Source organism: Trachypithecus francoisi, unplaced genomic scaffold (genome assembly GCF_009764315.1).
Source record: "Trachypithecus francoisi isolate TF-2019V2 unplaced genomic scaffold, Tfra_2.0 Lachesis_group2, whole genome shotgun sequence".
Taxonomy (NCBI): Eukaryota; Metazoa; Chordata; class Mammalia; order Primates; family Cercopithecidae; genus Trachypithecus; species Trachypithecus francoisi.
Genome location: NW_022681465.1, coordinates 71,508,167 through 71,528,474, shown reverse-complemented (window position 1 = coordinate 71,528,474; position 20,308 = coordinate 71,508,167). Strand labels below are relative to the sequence as shown.

The 20,308-nt window shown below is 43.0% G+C and overlaps 1 protein-coding gene across 9 annotated transcripts in view; it reads left to right on the top strand.

Annotated features, from left to right (window-relative positions):
• Window positions 1-6,691: 6,691 nt before the first annotated feature.
• The window catches only part of CPLANE1 (ciliogenesis and planar polarity effector 1), a 160,198-nt gene continuing 146,581 nt past the window's right edge, over window positions 6,692-20,308 (top strand). For 7 of the 9 annotated variants that reach the window (XR_004429799.1, XR_004429800.1, XM_033179383.1 and 4 more), the window contains exons 1-8: window positions 6,739-6,868; window positions 9,045-9,172; window positions 11,545-11,680; window positions 11,792-11,911; window positions 12,514-12,746; window positions 13,684-13,790; window positions 17,159-17,315; window positions 18,036-18,139. Coding sequence is in view for 6 of the 9 variants with exons in the window: in XM_033179383.1 (XP_033035274.1) it covers window positions 9,092-9,172; window positions 11,545-11,680; window positions 11,792-11,911; window positions 12,514-12,746; window positions 13,684-13,790; window positions 17,159-17,315; window positions 18,036-18,139 (938 nt within the window). In the remaining 3 variants the exon portion in view is untranslated. Of the gene's footprint in view, window positions 6,869-9,044; window positions 9,173-11,544; window positions 11,681-11,791; window positions 11,912-12,513; window positions 12,747-13,683; window positions 13,791-17,158; window positions 17,316-18,035; window positions 18,140-20,308 lie in introns of those variants that run through there. The other 2 variants (XM_033179384.1, XM_033179386.1) reach the window with 2 other exon arrangements.

Genomic DNA, 20,308 nt, shown 5'->3' with positions numbered 1-20,308 from the left:
TGTAATTCCAGCACTTTGGGAGGCTGAGGTGGGAGGATTTCTTGAGGCTCAAGACCAGCCTGAGAGTCCCAGAAAACCTTGCCTGCCTTAATGTTTGAAAAGATCATTCCATTTCTTATTAATTTATTGAGAGCAAAGAATACTCTATAAATCCTTTCAGGGAATATCGGGAGTTTAGACTACTGTTTTAGCTGATGGCAACCACTCTAGTGGTGTTTAATTAGCTGTCCTGCACCCACCGCCAAGAATGTTTGTTTTGGCTCTTGGAAGATTTTCAGAAACAAGCAAGGGGAAGGAGTCAAACCAAATAAAAATAAACCAAGATAAGAGTTTTTGCCAACATTTTAATTTAGTTGTGCAGATCAAATGAAATATTAAACTAGGCATGCAAACCAGAGAAGACATGCCTCACACACAGAATGAAAATTCTGTAGTAATGAAGAGTCCTCCATTTAGGAAGATGCTTGTCTTTATACCAGAAATGACATACACACAAAAGCCTTTTATAGTCCCAGAAGGTACACACAATCTTCTATTAAGATTGCCTTATCCACACCAGTTCCCAAATAAAGTAAAAAAGCTTCTACTTGAAGTTGGGAAGCTCAACCTGAGAGAAGACTCACCAAGCCAGAAAACGCAAACTGTGGAAGTGGAGAGCTCAAAGAGTTCAAGTGGGTACTGCAAACTGGTTCCAAGCATAGCTGATTCCTTTCAATAGTGAACTTTTCTTCAGATCTCACTTCTGACACCACATATGTCAATCTAAACAGCAAACTGAGGAGACTTTCCAAAAGAAAATGATGTTTATTTGAAAATACGGCACTGCAATGGAAATACGCATGCCATGGTAAAAACTATGTGTGTATTCAGGAAGATAAAGGAAGACAATGGTTTTTGAAGGGAAAAAAATGAGAATTACATAATTGTTTTAAAATAATTATACCTGGCTACAAAGATCAATAACAAGGGTAACACCAGTCTGAAGTTGCACAGGCAGTTGCTGGGCAGATGTCCTTTCAGAAGCATTTTTTGTTAATGATTGCGATGGCCTTTGTGTGAGGTTGCAGAGTCTTTCTTGTTATCAGGCATGTAAATGTGAGAACCCTCTCTTCATGGTCTTCTGGTCTTCCTCAGCTCTATTTGTCAGGGTTTTCTTAACATTAGTGACTCTATTTTGACTAAGACAACTAACTTACTTTCCTTCCTTCCTTCCTTCCTTTCTTTCTCTCTCTCTCTCTCTTTCTTTCTTTCTTAGTTTCTTTGTTTCTTTCTCTTTTATTTTTTATTTACTTTTATTTTTTTGAGATGGACTCTTGCTCTGTCACCCAGGCTGGAGTGCCATGGCATGATCCTGGCTCATTGCAACCTCCGTTTCCTGGGTTCAAGCAATTCTCCTGACTCACCCTCCTTAGTATCTGGGATTACAGGCACCTGCCACCACGCCAGGCCAATTTTTGTATTTTTAGTACAGACAGGGTTTCGCCATGTTGACCAGGCTGGTCTTGAACTCCTGACCTCAAGTGATCCACCCACCTCGGCCTCCCAAAGTGCTGGGATTACAGGTGTGAGCCACCATGCCCGGTCAGACTATGACAACTTTCACAATGGTATTTTGTTATAGTAAACTGAACACACCAAATAAGAATATAGATTATATATTTATAATTATGTAAATATATACTTCTATATCTTCTATATTTATAATTAAAGAAAGGTTAATTACAAGCACTCTCTTCCCCTCTACCATTAGGGCATATAATCCCTCCTACCACTATCACTGTTTTTTTTTTTTGGAGATAGAGTCTTGCTCTGTCACCTAGGCTGGAGTGTAATGGCACGATCTTGGCTCACTGCATCCTGTGCCTCCTGGGTTCAAGTGATTCTTCTGCCTCAGCCTCCGAAGTAGTTGGAACTACAGACGTGCACCATTACGCCAGGCTAATTTTTTTTTCTTTGAGATGGGGTCTTGCTCTGTGGCCCAGGCTGGAATGTAGTGGTGCTATCACGGCTCACTGCAACCTCCACCTCCTGGGTTCAAGCAATTCTCCTGTCTCAGCCTCCTGAGTAGATGGGATTACAGGTGTAGAGGACTGCGTGCTCGCAAACGAGACGTTCCCGATAAGCCCTGCTCTTGCAGACAAAGCAGGACGGTCCTTCTCTGCAAACAGAAAGGACAAAGGAGCCAGCTGTAAACAGTGGGCTCTGGGAACTGGTTAATGTTTACTGATCTTGGGAGTCAAGGAAAGGTGAGAGAAGCAACACATGCCCCATGACTTGGTCACATTCCACAAACGGCTGTATACAATAAAGCAGAGTGTGCCGTTCGGCACGGCCGCCATGTATGTCTTGTCCTGTGTTGTCTTGTGTGTTCATTCCTTTGTTTAGGAAACACGCGGACCCCAACAACAGGTGTGTGCCATCACGCCTGGCTAATTTTTGTATTTTTAGTAAAGATGGCGGTTTCATCCTATTGGCCAGGCTGGTCTCAAACTCCTGACCTCAAGTGATCTGCCCACCTCGTCCTACCAAAGTGCTGGGATTACAGGTGTGAGCCACTGCACCCAGCCCACTATCACTATTGATCCACTTTGTAGGTTGATTAGAATGAGAGAAAGAAAATCTACAAGATAGAACTGTTATAGGAAAGAGACTTAAGTACCAACAACAACAACAGCAAAATGGAACTACCATTATTTGTCAACATAAAGACTTCCCTTCTAACACATTGGGGTAGAGGCTTATAAGGAATGCTCAATTATAGAAAAAAAAACCTTACACTTTCTTTGTAAGATGTGTAAATTTTCCATCATCTCACTTACCACAAAGGAAGCCGGCCTGAAGACAAAGGGCAGAGTGAAGAGAATTAAAGAAAAATTGAACGAGGGTCCTGCCCAATCAAACTTGCATGAAACCTGCTGAACCTCTGCATCAATGAGCCAATCAGCTAGAATTACAGGTGCCCACCACCACACCCGGCTAATTTTTGTATTTTTAGTAGAAATGGGGTTTCACCATGTTGTCAAGGCTGGTCTCGAACTCGTGACCTCAAGTGACCCATACACCTCAGCCTCCCAAAGTGCTGGGATTACAGGTATGAGCCACCATGCCCAGCCCAGAATGTATATTTTAACAAGATTCCCAGTTGATCCACATGCACATTAAGGTTTGAGAAATACCATTGTATTAGGCTGTTCTTGCATTGCTATAAAGAAATACCCGAGACTGGGTAATTTATGGGAAAATAAGTTTACTTGTCTCATGGTTCTACAGGATGTATAGGAAGCATAGCACCAATATCTGCTTCTGGCGGGGGCCTCAGGAAGCTTTTACTCATGGCAGAAGGCAAAGTGGGAGTGCGTAAGTCACATGGCAAAAGCAGGAACACAGGCATGGGGGAGGGGGAGGTGACACACTTTTTTTTTTTTTTTTTTTTTTTGAGACGGAGTCTCGCTCTGTCGCCCAGGCTGGAGTGCAGTGGCCGGATCTCAGCTCACTGCAAGCTCCGCCTCCTGGGTTTACGCCATTCTCTCGCCTCAGCCTCCCGAGTAGCTGGGACTACAGGCGCCCGCCATCTCGCCTGGCTAATTTTTTGTATTTTTTTAGTAGAGACGGGGTTTCACCGTGTTAGCCAGGATGGTCTCGATCTCCTGACCTCGTGATCCGCCCGTCTCGGCCTCCCAAAGTGCTGGGATTACAGGCTTGAGCCACCGCGCCCGGCCCACACTTTTTTTTTTGAGAGCGTCTTGCTTTGTCACACAGGCTGCAGTGCAGTGGCATGATCTCAGCTCATTCCAGCCTCTGCCTCCCAGATTCAAACGATTCTCATGCCTTAGCCTCCCAAGGTGCCATACACTTTTAAACAACCAGATCTCATGAGAACTCACTGACTATCATGAGGACAGCACCAAGGAATTGTGCTAAACCATTCACAAGAAATCCACCCTCATGATCCAATCACTTCCCACCAGCCCCCACATCCAACACTGGGAATTACAATTCAACATGAGATTTAGGTAGGAACAAATATCCAGACTATACGTACTGTTTTCTTTGGGTTTGTACAGCATGTTCTTTATTCATTGCTAGTAAAATACTCATCTGTCTTCCACTAAACCTGTGATATTCTTGAAAGCAGGAAATCTGTATTATTACTTTTTGTATTCTGACCACCACTAGTTGTCCACCAAAACCATTTTCTCAGTCTTTCCAGGTACACCACTAATCTACATTTCCCAGGCTTCTCTGCAGTTAGGTGTGATCATGTGACTAAGTTATCTCCAGTGGAATGTAAGCAGAAATATTGTGTACTATTTCTGGGCCCAGGTCTTAAAGACTGTGGGCAAGCTCACTGTTTTTTCCTTTCTCTTTGACTGGAATCTTAGTTTACAGGGTCTCAGTTGCACTAGCTACATTTCACATGCTCAATAGCACTTTTGGCTAATGGTTACCATATTAGAGCAGACAGAACATTTTCATCATTACAGAAATTTATATTGGATAGGAGCACTCTAGGGAGAATATCTACAGAATCATTACAATAAATCACCTCTGTTACTTAGGCTAATCAGATTCGATTTTACTATATGCTTTCAAAAGGAATGCAGTTATTGTATATGTGGTACTATAACTATACCTACTAAACACTAAATCTGACGGGGCAATTCTCAGGCTTATTTCTATTTGACCTCTATCAGTTTTTTTTACCTGGTCAACCATTCTCCTGGATCTCTTCTACCCCTGACACTCTCTCATAAGAATTGGTATGCTGGCGGGCCGCAGTGGCTCACACCTGTAATCCCAGCACTTTGGGAGACTAAGGCGGGTGAATCACGATGTCAGGAGTTCAAGACCAGCCTGGCCAACATCGTGAAACCCCGTCTCTACTAAAAATACAAAAATTAGCCGGGCATGGTGGTGGGCTCCTGTAATTCTTGCTATTTGGGAGGCTGAGGCGGGAGAATCACTTGAACCCAGGAGGCAGAGGTTGCAGTGAGCAGAGATTGTGCAACTGCACTCCACCCTGGGCAACAATGTGAGACTCTGTCGCAAAAAAAAAAAGAAAAAAAGAATTGGTATCATCCATAAAATCTCTTACCAATATATACTAAAGAGAGATGACTCTTTAAAAGTGCAGAGCAGCATGAAGGGGAGACTGATGCTTATTTTACACATTCTGTGTTCCCAAGCCTCCCATCGAGCTTCTGAACCATGCATCTAAATTGTTCACTAGATAGGTCCAGAGGTATCGCAAAATGGATGTGCTTCAAAATGAAACTATTCCTCATTCAAAACCTAGCTTAGTTTTGAACCTTCCCATCGCCCGGATAGAGAAAATGGACCTGCACATACTGTGATCATGGTATTTATGACTGCACTGTAACTTGTGTGCATGACTCTCTTTTGAATAGGGACAACATTGTCTTCCCCTCTTTATATCTAGCATAGTGTCTGACACACATAAGTGCTCAATGATTTTTATTTTAGCAAATCGTAGTCATCCCCATACATTATCTTTTACAGCAAACATTGCCAGATACATTTCCATACGTTTTTAAATAGAGGAGGAGGAAGTGGAGGGAAAAAAAGGAAAATAAATAAATAAATAAATAAGTAAGTAAGTTGATTGTGAGCAATCAACTCCAGAATCACACCAATACTTCTAGGTCTAATGGCCACACAGCAAAATCAGCCTCAGTTATCCCATTGTTTTCATATCTTAAGACCTAAAAATGAGAACACAGATTTGTGGGAATAGGTTAGGATTTCTCAGTTTCCAAATTTTTCTGTGTGAGACTTTTATGCTAACTCTAGCACGGCTTATGTAAAATGTTCGTGATTTGGGGGTGGATCTAAACCATCTCAGATCTATAACCTCCGAGATAAGCGGGGCTGAGCTGCCAGAATGTCAGCTGCCACTTATCCCACCCAGAAACACAGGGGTAATTGTGGTTCTGATGCAGCCAGGAGTCCTCCTATCCTGTAACGCTTATTAGCTAAAATAAACCAACCTAGGAGCTAGCTATCCAATGCAGAGGGCAGGGCCATTTTCTGTGCAGAACATACTTGGCCTAGCCAAGGGTGACAAGGTCCTGCCTTCAAAAACAGGCCAGTCACAGAAAAGAGTGATGATGGGCGCAGGTGGAGGAGGACAGCAGACCACTGCCTGAGGCCTTCACATTTAAGCTACACAAAAATGCTTTTCCAGGTGAGCAGAGCTCTCGGGCTGCCCGCTTGTGACCCCAAATCCTGTCAGTCACGAGAACAGGGGTGAAGGAGGTGAAAACAGGGCGGAAAATAAGTCCTTAGGGCAGTGAGTTCGGAAAATGCCTTCTTCAGTGTTCCAAGGTGCCCATGTGAACTGGGGAGGGCAGAGTAAAACCTCCTTATTTTCGGGTCTGTGCAGGGTCCCCGCTAGGAAGGGGCAGCCCTTGAGTTCCGTTTTGGTCGGTTATTAAGCGACTCCCCCACGAAGCCCCGCCCAATGCCTGTGAGCTCAAACGAGGAGCGTCCGAGGAACGCGTAAGAGAAGTGAACTGAGGGGGCCGGGCGGCCGCTGAGGAGGGGAGTTCGCTGCAGCAGGGGCGAGGAGCGCGGAGGCGGGCGCGGCTGCCAGCTTAGAGGGCCTGGGCGGGGGCCTGAGAGCAGGGCTGGAGGGGCGGAGGACGGAGGAGGCCCGCCAGCGTTCCCGGCCGGCTCCGAGCAGGCGCCGTGGCAGCGCCCGCGCCTCCTGCCCGCCCTCCGCCGTCGCCAGGACGCAGGCCCGCGTCGGGGAAGGCAGTAGGGCCCGCAGCCTGGCGTCTCCACCCCGCTCAGTCTGCCTTGTCGCGCCTTCTCGCATCGGACCGGCCGGGCCCTGCCCCTGGCGGAGGTAACTGCCCGCGGATTCCTTACCCCGCGACCCTGGCCTCCTCTTAGGCTCCCCGGACCCGGGCGTCCTTGGTATCCCCTCATCCACCCTTCTGTCGGGCAGGTCCGCGACCTCCCTCCCGGGCCGTCTCCAGCCGCACCCGGCCCTGGTACATCCCCACTGCCCAGTCGGGGCCCGTCCTCGCTCTGGGCCTACCCCAGCCTCCCGGCGTCGCTTGCTGACGGAGCGCGGGAGCCCCGAGGGGCCGGGGTCAGCCGCCCGGCGTGGGTGGTGCCAGGCTTGGGCCACACCTCGGCCCTGGACCCCAGCCCCCCAGCCTCTTGTGCAGGATCCGGAGGAATAGAATGTCAATTTTCCTCACTGTTAGCAATTTTAAGATTGACTAATGGGGCTGGGTGCTTTGGCTCACTCCTGTAATCCCAGCACTTTGGGAGGCCGAGGCGGGCGGATCACAAGGTCAGGAGATCGAGACCATCCTGGCTAACAGGGTGAAACCCCGTCTCTACTAAAAATACAAAAAATTAGCCGGGCGTGGTGGCGGGCGCCTGTAGTCTCATCTACTTGGGAGGCTGAGGCAGGAGAATGGTGTGAACCCAGGAGGTGGAGCTTGCAGTGAGCCGAGATGGTGCCGCTGCACTCCAGCCTGGGCGAGAGAGCAAGACTCCGTCTCAAAAAAAAAAAAAAAAAAAAAAAAAAATAAGATTGACTAATGGATTTGGGGTATGTCAGTGCATAAAGTTCCCAGTCTTTTTTCACTCAATAATTTTAGCAGCACTGATACTATTGACTGGATTTGTTATTTCATTAGGAGCTGCAAATGATGCTTTTCTAATGCCAGTGTTCCTCTTGCATTTGGTTAACCCTTTTGAAAGAATTTATTTTATTTGTAATTGTATTTATTTATTTTTGAGCCGAAGTCTTCGCTATGTTGCCCACGCTGGAGTGCAGTGGCTCTCACAGGCACAATCACAGCTCACTGAAGCCTGGAACTCTCCTGTCCTCAAGCGATCTTCCCATCTCGGCCTTCGTGCTGGCTGATAGCTAGCATCTTGATAGATCTTTGTGTGCTGTCTCAGAGTAGTTTTTCTTTTAAAGCTATTTTATTAAAAAACAAACAAACAAAAAAACCCCATCTATTTTGGCCGAGCACAGTGGATCATGCCTGTAATCCCAGCACTTTGGGAGGCTGAATCGGGTGCATCACCCAAGGTCAGGGGTTCGAGACCAGCCTGGCCAACATGGTGAAACCCCGTTTCTACTAAAAATACAAAAAAATTAACCTGGTGTGGTGCTGTATGCCTGTAATCCCAGCTACTCGGGAGGCTGAGGCAAGAGAATCACTTGAACCCGGGAGGCGGACGTTGCAGTGAGCCGAGATTGCGCCACAGCACTCCAGCCTGGGCGACAAGAGCAAAACTCCAACTCAGAAATAAAGTATAAATCAAAACTTTATGAAAATTTTTTAGTTAAGATCTTCAGTGGTCCATACGCAGTAGATTATGCCTGTTATCCCAGCACTTTGGGAGGCCAGAGTGGGTGGATCACTTGAGGTCAGGAGTTCGAAACCAGCCTGGTCAACATGGTGAAACCCCATCTCTACTAAAAAAAAAAAAAAAAAAAAAAAAATTACAAAAATTAGCCAGACGTGGCCGGGCGTGGTGGCTCACGCCTGTAATCCCAGCACTTTGGGAGGCGGAGACGGGTGGATCACGAGGTCAGGAGATGAAGACCATCCTGGCTAACACGGTGAAACCCCCTCTCTACTAAAAATACAAAAAATTAGCTGGGCGTAATGGCGGGCGCCGGTAGTCCCACCTACTCCGTAGGCTGACGCAGGAGAATGGCGTGAACCCGAGAGGCGGAGCTTGCAGTGAGCCGAGATAGCGCCACTGCACTTTAGCCTGGGCGACAGAGCGAAACTCCGTCTCAAACAAACAAACAAAAAAATTAGCCAGGAGTGGTGGCACACGCTTGTAGTCTCAGCTACTTGGGAGGCTAATGCAGGAGCATCACTTGAACCTGGGAGGTGGAGGTTGCAAGTGAGCTGAGATCGCACCACTGCACTCCAGCTGGGGCAACAGAGCGAAACTGTCTCAAAACAAACAAAAAAACCAAAAAAACAAAAACCCAGTGAATATTATGGATCATTTATGATTATTACTATTATTGTTTACAGAATCTTGGGACTGTTTTACTTAATTGGTCATTGATATCTTAACAAACATGGAGATAAGATTAGAAATTTTGACATCAACAAGTATTAAGCAGAAAAAACCATGGCCACGTGTCTCCTGGTTGGGAAAGGTAGGTTTTTCTTTATTCAAGCAGTACCAGTTTTATATGTTGCATGTGTGTTTTGCCTGTAATATAGGAGTGTTCTATGATCTTAAGTAAATAAAACTTCATTTACTGGAGGAGGATCTACAGGAGGATCACCTACCTGCACACTGAACAGGGTTTTGTGTGTGTTTTGTCTTTATAATAATGAGCAAATTAGCTTTTCCAGAATGTTAAGTGGTTTTAGAAGATTTTTACTTCAACTTTCTTATTCATATTATGTTTAAGTCAAGTTTAAGTTAAGTTTGAGATGGCATCATATATCAAAATGGAAAATTTAATGTCCTGAGCTTTCCTTTACCGGAACAGTTAGTGGAGTGTTTCCTCCTGTTGTGGTTTTCATGATTGTGCTATGAAGTGTTCTTGGAACTAGGATGGAAGAAATGGGCCACAGTACGTTAGTAATCCAGGAATGCCATTCATAATATGTGGCATAGATTCCCCACTTAGGGAAAGTAGGCAACCCTACTGTATTTGTAATGATCATTGAAATTAAGTGTTACATTTCCTCTGAGAAGCTATACCACTAACTCCCCTAGAACAGGAGTTCTCAAACTTTACAATGTATCAGAATTATCTGGAGAGCTGGTTAAAACACAGATTGCTGGGCCCCACTCCCAAAGTTTTCAGTTAATTAGGTCTGCAGTAGGGTTGGATATTTTGTATTTTGTATTTTTCTTTTTTTTTTTTTTTGAGATGGAGTCTGGCTTTGCTGCCCAGGCTGGAGTGCAATGGCACCTTCTTGCCTCACTGCAACTTCTGCCTCCCAGGTTCAAGTGATTGTCCTGCCTCAGCCTCCCGCGTAGCGGGATTACAGACGTGTGCCACCACGCCCAGCTAATTTTTGTATTTTTAGTAGAGATGGGATTTCACCATGTTGGTCAGGCTGGTCTTTTTTTTTTTTTTTTTTTTTGAGACGGAGTCTGGCTCTGTCGCCCAGGCTGGAGTGCGGTGGCCGGATCTCAGCTCACTGCAAGCTCCGCCTCCCAGGTTTACGCCATTCTCCTGCCTCCGCCTCCCAAGTAGCTGGGACTACAGGCGCCCGCCTCGTCGCCCGGCTAGTTTTTTGTATTCTTTAGTAGAGACGGGGTTTCACCGTATTAGCCAGGGTTGTCTCGATCTCCTGACCGTGTGATCCGCCCGTCTTGGCCTCCCAAAGTGCTGGGATTACAGGCTTGAGCCACCGCGCCCGGCCTGGTCAGGCTGGTCTTGAACTCCCCACTTCTGAGGTGTTGCTGATGCTGCTGGCTCAGTTATGCTTTGAAAATCACTGCCTTAAAATATATGAAAACAGTTAATTCAAAACAGCCTACTTTTTCTAGATATTAAAAGATGAGCAGAGTCATGGATTTATGAATTTCAGAAGCTATATATTTTAATCTAAGTAAATAATTAAAGAACTTGCTCATACTACTGTTTTTTTTCGAGGCAGAGTCTTGCTCTGTCGCCCAGGCTGGAGTACAGTGGTGCAATCTTGGCTCACTACAAGCTCTGCCTCCTGGGTTCACGCCATTCTCCTGCCTCAGCCTCCTGAGTAGCTGGGACTACAGGTGCCCGCCACCACGCCCGGCTAATTTTTTGTATTTTTAGTGGAGATGGGGTTTCACCATGTTAGCCAGGATGGTCTCGATCTGCTGACCTCATGATCCGCCCGCCTCAGCCTCCCAAAGTGCTGGGATTACAGGCGTGAGCAACCACGCCCGGCCCCTACTGCTGTTAAAATTGATGAGAGTCAGGTGCAGTGTTATGCACCTGTGGTCCCAGCTACTCAGGAGGCTAAGGCAAGAGGATTGCTTGAGCCCAGGAGTTCTGGGCTGCAGTGTGCCATAACGATTAGGTGTCTGCCGTAAATTCCGTATCAATATGATGACCTCCCGGGATCAAGGGGCTGGGGTAACCACCAGGTTGCCTAAGAATGGTGAACTGGTCCAGATCAGAAATGGACCAGGTCAAAACTCTCCTGCTTATTAGTAGTGGGATAGTGCCTGTAAATATCTGCTGCACTCCAGGCTGGGCAAAAACAACAACAAAAGATTAAAAAACAGATAAGCCAGTTTTGGCTGGCAGAATTAGAAGACACTCCTATAATTTTAAACTTCAAAGAAATTGAAATACAACTATTAGTTCACCTTGCCTATTAATTCTAATGAAGTATTTTAAAACAGAATTCAAAATGTTCGGGTTACTATAGCGTATTAAGCTGAATGTTAATTTTATGATTTGTGGTCAAATGGATAATCTTTCTTAAATGTTGCTTTGGTTTCTGGATAATTTATTTAGGCAGTAAGTTGAATTAATTTCGAACACCTCTTGAGTCCTTCACATGTTTCTTCTCTTAGGAAAAAGAAGCTGTTTTTCTTTTGGATGATAAATTCATAAATGAAATTAATTTGCTATCAGGAAAGATAAAGAAGAAAATTCCTAGTCTGCAGCCTTTCTTGAAGAATGTTCTTGTCCTAACAACATCCAGTAATGGTTAAGTAGCACTGATGTTTTCAAATGACTAAAACTGTATTTTTTAATAACTTAGGGTGATGTTAAAGAAAATATTAGATTATAAGTATTGCATTTCATTTTTGGAAACAGATGCCTGGCTGGCTGGGGTACTAACTACAGGAGAGCTTTTCCTTTGGAACAAAGATCAAGATTGTTTGAAAACTATACCAATAACTGAAAAGCCTAAGGAAATGATCAAAGCTACAGTCGGTGGGAAATTTTTTTATTTGTTTAAATTCATTTAACTAGGAAAAATAGGAGAACATCATGAAACATTTTTCTGTTATTGTCTTGAAAATGTGTTTCTGTATATGTGCATATGTGTATCTATATGTATATATATTTCCATGTATGTGTATATATATGTATTTTTTGGTCGTGTTTATCTGTGATACTGAGATTCAACTTGAAGAAGAAAATTCTGGCATGCCTAATATTTCTGTGATAATAATAGGTTTCTAATACCACATAAGTACTTGATAAACATTGCTATTTTTTGTACCTTTTTCTTTTTTAGAGACAGGATCTTGTTCTGTCACATAGGCTGAAGTATAGTGGCATGATCATAGCTGCAGCTTTGACCTGTTGGGCTCGAGCGATCCGTCTCCTTAAGCCTCCCAAAGTGCTGGGATTACAGGCATGAGCTGCTGTGCCTGGGTTGTATTTTTAATTTTTTGCTAGTGTCTTAGTTTTGACATCCTGAATGGTAACATTATTTAGTTTTTTATTGTAAGAATACATAAATTAAGTACTTTCTTGGGGGGAATTTAGACTTCAGAGGTTTAATTACGTTTTTTGTTATTTTTTTTTAGCAAGCTCTTTGAGACCTTATTTGTATGTATCTGGAAATGGGAAAAGAATTCTGCTCATAACACCTTCTGGATGCATATTTCTTTGGGAATATTTGGAATTAAAGAGTATCTTATCTTCTAAGAGCCTTTCATTGGTGGGTCAGTGGTCCCAGGTCATACCTGAAGAAGTAGTTCTCTTGCCTTCCATTGAAGATAAAGAAGCTGTAGTGAATGCTGTTTTTATAAAAAATGAGGTAAAATCAGTCTCAGACTCTTATCTGTGAAGCAGATTAGCAGAGTGCATAATGATATAACTGTATATTTTTAGTCACCATAAATTTTCGTAGTAATTGTGCAATTCTTATATGGAGAAGATATTTTTATATTTCTTGGGTCACATTTTTAAAAAGTGTTTATTAAAAGTAGTTTTAACTTAGAACTCCTTTTCTCTATCCTTGATTTAAAAATATAGCTTGTTATGCCAGGCACGTTGGCTCATACCTGTAATCCCAGCTACTCGGGAGGCTGAGGCAGGAGAATTGCTTGAGCCCAGGAGTTGGAGGTTGCAGTGAGCCGAGATCATGCCATTACACTCCAGCCTGGGCAACAAGAGTGAAACTCTGTCTCAAAAAAAAAAAAAAAAAAAAAAAAAAAATATATATATATATGTATATGCTTGTTTGGTAAATTAACAAGCTAGAATTGATACTAAATATGCCATTTAATTGGGAAATAAAAGATTCATGAACTTAAAAAGCCAAAACACATTTAAAATAGCTGCTTAGTATTCTTTGTATGTATGGATCAGCATTTTATTATCCAAACCACTATTGTTAGAAATTGCATTTTAAAGTTTTATTGTCCCCCCTCCCCATTCTCAGGGTGGTGCGCTAATTTAAATAGTATAAAAGTATAAAAAGAGAAAAATAAATATGTAAGAATAGTTTCAGTTATAGTCACAATAAATGTCAATATTTCCTTAAGAGCGTAAACTACAACCTGATATTTGAGACCTGCCTCTGGCTCAGAAAAAAATTACTTAGTCTTTAGCTTAATGTTAAGAATTAAAAATATAAGCAAGATCTCAATATTTTTTACTAGTTTATGACGAGGAATATATATATATATGTTTAGTATCTTGATTTATTTTCACATTAATTTTATACTAAAGTATCTTAAATTTATCTACAGTTATTTGGAGACTGCTGCCTGTGTTCATTTACTTTTTATTCTGGGGAATGCCTGAAGTTAACATTTCTAGCAATTCGGTGGCATGAGAATGTATTTACATCTATAAGGTGAGGTAAATGTTTTTTTCTTCCTTATTTCCTTACTGATTTTTTTTTTCTTTTAGAGGCAGGGTCTTGCTCTGTCACCCAGACTGGGGAGGCAGTGGCACAATCATAGCTCAGCCTCCTGAGTACCTGTGACTACAGGTGTGTGCCACCATGCCTGGCTAATTTTTTTTTTTTTTTTTTAACGGACAAGGTCTTGCAATCCTGGACTCAAGCAATCCTCCTGCCTTGGCCTCCCAAAATGCTGGGATTACATGCATGAGCCATCATACCTGGCCCCATGTTTTCTATCCCTTTTTAAACAATATTATCTTTTGATCCATATACATATAATAAAATTTGTAAATGTTACTGTGAGTTTTGATTTCTGAGGCTTTGCAAATCATTTCTTCCTCTCTTACTTCTAAATGTTTAATCCAGAAAGTTTATATTGTTTTTGTCTTGTTTCTCTTTTTTGAGAACTTGTAAAAGATAAGACAAGCTATGGTTTTACTTGTCTAAGACTATAAAAGTAACTATTTTGGAAAAGAATTCAATTGAAATTTAAAAGAGATGTAACTATTTTGATTTGCTATTATACCTTTTAAATGCTTAAGTGTTATTTTATTTAAAGATAGTTTTATTCTGAAAAGCCTAAGAAAATAAAAAATATACTTTTTTTTTTTTTTTTTTTTTTTGAGATGGAGTCTCACTCTGTCACCCAGGCTGGAGTACAATGGTGCGATCTCGGCTCACTGTAACCTCCGCCTCTCGGGTTCAAGCGATTCTCCTGCCTCAGCCTCCCAAGTAGCTGGGACTACAGGTGCCCACCACTATATCCCGCTAACTTTTTGTATTTTTAGTAGGGACAGGGTTTCACCATGTTGGTTAGGCTGGTCTTGAACTCCTGACCTTGTGATCCACCTGCCTTGGCCTCCCAAAGTGCTGGGATTACAGGCGTGAGCCACGTCACCTGGCTGAAAATATGCATTATTTTCTTACAATGCCTAAGTAAGATTGAGTAAAACGGTGTGATGTTTATTTTTATTTTTCTGTTTGTTTTATTTTTATATTTTACATTAAGATATAACTTACATAAAGTAAAATGAGCAAATCTTGGCTGAATGTGGTGGTGGGTGCCTGTAATTGTAGCACTCTGGGAGGCTGAGGCAGGAGGATCACTTGAGCCCAGGAGTTCAAGACCAGCCTGGACAACATAGCAAAATCCTATCTCTACAAAAAATATAAAAAAAATAAGCTGAGCATAGTGGTGTATACCTATAGTCCCAGCTGCTTGGGAGGCTGAGGTGGGAGGATCACTGGAGCCCGGGAGGTCCAGGTTGCCGTGAGTTGAAATCGTGCCACTGCACTCCAGCCTGCGTGACAGAGTGAGACCCTGTCTGGAAAATAAATAAATAAATAAAATAAGATGAACAAATCTTAAGTGTACAACTAGATAGACTTTGAGAAATATATACACCTATTTGAAATATAATATATATATCACTTGGATCAATTGTAGAACATTGATACTATCCCAGAAGTTTCCCTTTTCTGTCTGTCTGTCTATCTATCTATCTATCTATCTATCTATCTATTTTTGAAACAGAGTCTTTTTGCTCTGTCTCCTTGGTTGGAGTGTGGTGGTGCAATGTTGGCTCACTGCAACTTTTGCCTCCCAGGTTCAAGCAATTCTCCTGTCTCAGCCTCCTGAGTAGCTAGGATGATGGGCATGCACCACCACGCCCAGCTAATTTTTTGTATTTTTGTTTCTGTTTTTTTTGTTTATTTGTTTTTTTGAGGCAGAGTCTTGCTCTGTCACCCAGACTGGAGTGCAGTGGTGTGATCTCAGCTCACTGCAACTTCTGCCCTCTAGGTTCAAGCAATTCTCCTGCCTCAGCCTTCAGAGTAACGGGGACTACAGGCTCACACCACCATGCCCAACTAATTTTTGTATTTTTAGTAAAGACACGGTTTCACCTTGTTGGCCAGGCTGGTCTCAAACTCCTGACCTCAAATGATCTGCCCGACTTGGCCTCCCAAAGTGCTGGGATTACAGGCATTAGCCACCATGCCTGGCCTTCTCTACTTTTTATTTTTTATTTTATTATTTTTTTTAGACAGAGTCTTGCTCTGTTGCCCAGGCTGGAGTGCAGTGGCGCAATCTTGCCTCACTGCAACCTCTGCCTCCCAGGTTCAAGTGATTCTTCTGCCTCAGCCTCCCAAGTGGCTGAGACTATAGGTGTGCACCCCCATGCCTGGCTAATTTTTGTGTTTTTAGTAGATATGGGGTTTCACCATATTGGCCAGGCTGGTCTTGAACTCCTGACCTACTTTTTAAATTCCTGTAAAAATGTTTGGTATTATGTTGAAATATGTTTATCCAAACTTTTAGTGGAAGCAGGTATAATATATTTGGGGATGCATATAAAAACATGGCTCTACTAACAGAACTCTGATATTCAATTTATTGAGATAATCTGCAGCTGTTGTTTTGTGCACAGACTTCTGAAAGATCTCTGATATAGTTTGGATGTTCATCCCCTCCAAATCTCATGTTGAAAATAATCCTTAATGTTGCAGTGTTGGAGGTGGGGCCTGGTGGGAGATGTTGGGGTCAAGGGGGCAGATCCCTTATGAATGGCTTGGTGTTCTGCTTAACAGTAATGAGTTCTTGCTCTGAGTTCACAGGAGATCTGGTTGTTTAAAAGAGCCTGGAATCTCCTCCTTCTCTCCCGTACTCCCTCTCTTGGGAAAATGCTTCTCCCTCTTTCCTTTCTGCCATGGTTATAAGCTTCCTGAAGCCCTCACAAGAATCCGAGGAAATGCCTAAGCCATGTTTGCACAGTTTGGAGAACCGTGAGCCCGAATAAACCCCTTTTCTTTCTTTGTTTCTTTTTTTTTTTTTTTTTGATATGGAGTCTCACTCTGTCGCCCAGGCTGGAGTGCAGTGGCACGATCTTGGCTCACTGCAACCTCCATTTCCCAGGTTCAAGCAGTTCTCCTGCCTCAGCCTCCTGAATAGCTTGGATTACAGGTGCATGCCACCATGCCCAGCTAATTTTGTGTTTTTAGCAGAGGCAGGGTTTCACCATGTTGGCCAGGCTGGTCTCAGACTCCTGGCTTCAAGTGATCCACCGGTCTCCGCCACCCAAAGTGCTGGGGTTACAGTTGTGAGCTACCGTGCCCAGCCAACCCCTTTTCTTTGTAAATTACTCAGTCTCAGGCATTCCTTTACAGCAACACAATGGATTAACATAGTCTCTAAAATATTCCCTAAGTATATGTGCACATGTAGGAATTTGGATGGATCCTTTAATTTTTGTAATGAACTATATATAAATTTAAAAGTTACTATACATTTTGTTTTCAATTATTTCATTTTTTTTTAGATCATTGCCATACCATGTTCATTGGGCTCAACAAGACTGTCATCTCTGCAGTCTAATTCCTAAATGTGAATCAGTAAAGTCAAGAGGAGCTCTAATTTCTGCCTTTTCAAGAGATGGCCTTACCCTGGCAGTAACTCTTAATCAGAAAGACCCCAAGGTCAGTAAATATCTGTCTTAGAAAGTAATCTATAAAAGAAGGAGTTTATTCGAGTTTTGAGATTTTTCTTTTTCTAAATACTCCTTTATATCCCTTTTTTTTGAGACAGGGTCTCCATCTGTTGCCTAGGCTGGAGTATAGTGGTGCGATCATGGCTTGCTGCAGCCTCGACCTCCCAGGCTGAAGTGATCCTCTCACCTTAGCCTTCCAAGTAGCTGGGGCCACAGGCTTATACCACCATGGCTGGTTAATTTTTGTATTTTTTTGGTAGAGATGAGGTTTTGCCATATTGCCCAGGCTGGTCTTGAATTCCTGAGCTCGAGCAATTCTCCCACCTCAGCCTCCCAAAGTGCTGGGATTACAGGTGTGAGCCACTGTGCCCAGCCTACTTTATATTCTTTAAGTTGGTGGTGTTTAATCCAACTTAACATTGTGGATTGGTAAAATTCTTTAAATTAGATGCAGTAAGTTTCAAAACTTGGCTTTCAGAAATGAAAAAAGAATAAGGGAAAAAGAGGAAAGAAGAGCACTGTGGTAACTAATGTTCTTAAGGTGGAACATAAAAGAGCAAAGGCTACCAGGGGTCAATATTGCCTTGCCAGTTGAGAAATTCTCCCTAGATAGTTTATTAATATAGTAATCTCTATGTCGCCAGAATTATAAGTGATGGTTACAGTAAAATAATTTTAATAGTTTTCTTGTCTTTTTTTTCCTTTCTAGGCAACTCAGGTATTATTTATAAACACACTGAATTTTGTTACTCTCTGTGGTAGTCTTAAAGGATGTAGTAACAAGAGTCGCGTGGTTCCAGCTGCACTTATTAGGTAAGAACTCTTTTGTCTGTCTTTTTTTTCTTTTTTTTTCTTTTAAAAGAGATGGGTCTCTGTCAGGTGTGATAGCTCACTCCTTTAATTCTAGCACTTTGGGAAACCAAGGTGGGAGGATCATTTGAGCTCAGGGGTTTGAGACCAGCTTGGGCAACATAATGAGACCTCGCCTCTACTGAAAAATAGAAAGAAATTAGCCGAGCATGGTAGTGGACACCTGTAGTCCCAGCTACTTGGGAGGCTGGGATAGAGGGTATCACCTGAGCCTGGGTGTTAGAGGCTGCAGTGAACTATGATCTCACCACTGCACTCCGGTCTGAGTCTGAGCAACAGAGCAAGACCCTATCTCAAAGAAAAAAAAAAAGACTGGGCACAGTGGCTCACGCCTGTAATCACAGCACTTTGGGAGGCTGAGGCTGGGCGTGGTGGCTCACACCTGTAATCACAACACTTTGGGAGGCTGAGGTGGGTGGATCACCTGAGGTCAGGAGTTCAAGACCAGCCTGGCCAAAATGGTGAAACCCCATCTCTACTAAAAAAAATACAAAAAAAAATTAGCCAGGTGTGGTGGTATGCACCTGTAGTCCCAGCTACTTGGGAGGCTGAGGCACGAGAATGGCTTGAACCCAGGAGGCGGAGATTGCAGTGAGCTGAGATTGCACTACTGCTCTCCAGCCTGGATGACAGAGGGAGACTGTCTCAAAAAAAAAAAAAAAAGAAAAAAAAAAGAAAAAAAAGATGGGGTCTTACTTATTGCCCAAGCTGGAGTGTAGTGGTGTGATCATAGCTCGGTGCAGCATTGAATTCCTGGGCTCAGGCAGTCCTTTCTTCCTCAGCCTTCTGAGTAGCTGGGACTACAGGTGTGTGTCATTGTATGTGGCTAACTTTTTAAAGTTTTTTGTAGAGACAGGGTCTTGCTATGTTGACCATGCTGGTCTTGAGCTCCTGGCCTTAAGTGATCCTCCCACCTTGGCCTGCTAAAGTGCTGGGATTACAGGCCTGAGCCATCATGCCCAGCCTAAAAGTTGCTTTATATAAGGAATGCCTTAAATACTTTAAGAAAGGGTCTGGTGGGGTAGTAGATAACATACTTTCTTTTCTCTTTCATTTATTTTTGTGTCTTCCTGGGAGAAATTTAATCATGAGTAAGTAGAGAAATGTTGGGATGAATTGGAGAGGCTGAAATGAAAAAGGCTTGTTTGGAAAGACCATTATTTAATCAGGGAGCCTGGGGGGTTTATAGTCTTTAAAAATTAAAAAAATTTTTAAAAAATTTATTTAATGGGTACAGGTGCGTATTTCTTTTCTTTTCTTTTTTTTTTTTTGAGATGGAGTCTCGCCCTGTCACCCAGGCTGGAGTGCAGTGGCACGATCTTGGCTCACTGCAAGCTCTGCCTCCTGGGTTCATGCCATTCTCCTGCCTCAGCCTCCCCAGTAGCTGGGACTAAAGGCTCCCGCCACCATGCCCAGATAATTTTTTTGTATTTTTTTAGTAGAGACGGGGGTCTCACCATTTTAGCCAGGATGGTCTTGATCTCCTGACCTTGTGATCCACCTGCTTTGGCCTCTGAAAGTTCTGGGATTACAGGCATGAGCCACCGCGCCCGGCCTCAGGTGCATATTTCTTACATGTACATGTTGTGTAGTGGTGAAGTCTGGGCTTTTAGTGTTAATAGTGAACATTGTACCCAATAGGTAATTTTTCAACCCTCACTCCCCTCCCGTCATTTGTAGTCTCCAGTGTCTATTATTCTACTCTGTATGTCCATGTGGACCTATTGTTTAGTCCCCACTTATAAGTTATAATATGTAGTATTTGATGCCAGGCGTGGTGGCTCACACCTGTAATCCCACCACTTTGGGGGGCTGAGGTGGCTGGATCACGAGGTCAGGAGATCGAGACCATCCTGGCTAACACGATGAGACCCCATCTCCACTAAAAATCCTCTGTTGTTAGATGGTTTTGTTGATTCCCTATCTTTGCTATTGTGAATAGTAATGTGATAAATATATGAGTGCAAGTACCTTTTGGATACAATGATTTCTTTCCCTTTGGTTATATACCCAGTAGTGGGATTACTGGATTGAATGGTAGTTCCTATTTTGGTTCTTTGAGAAATGTCTGTAGCATAATGATTATACTAATTTACATTCCCACCAATCTTG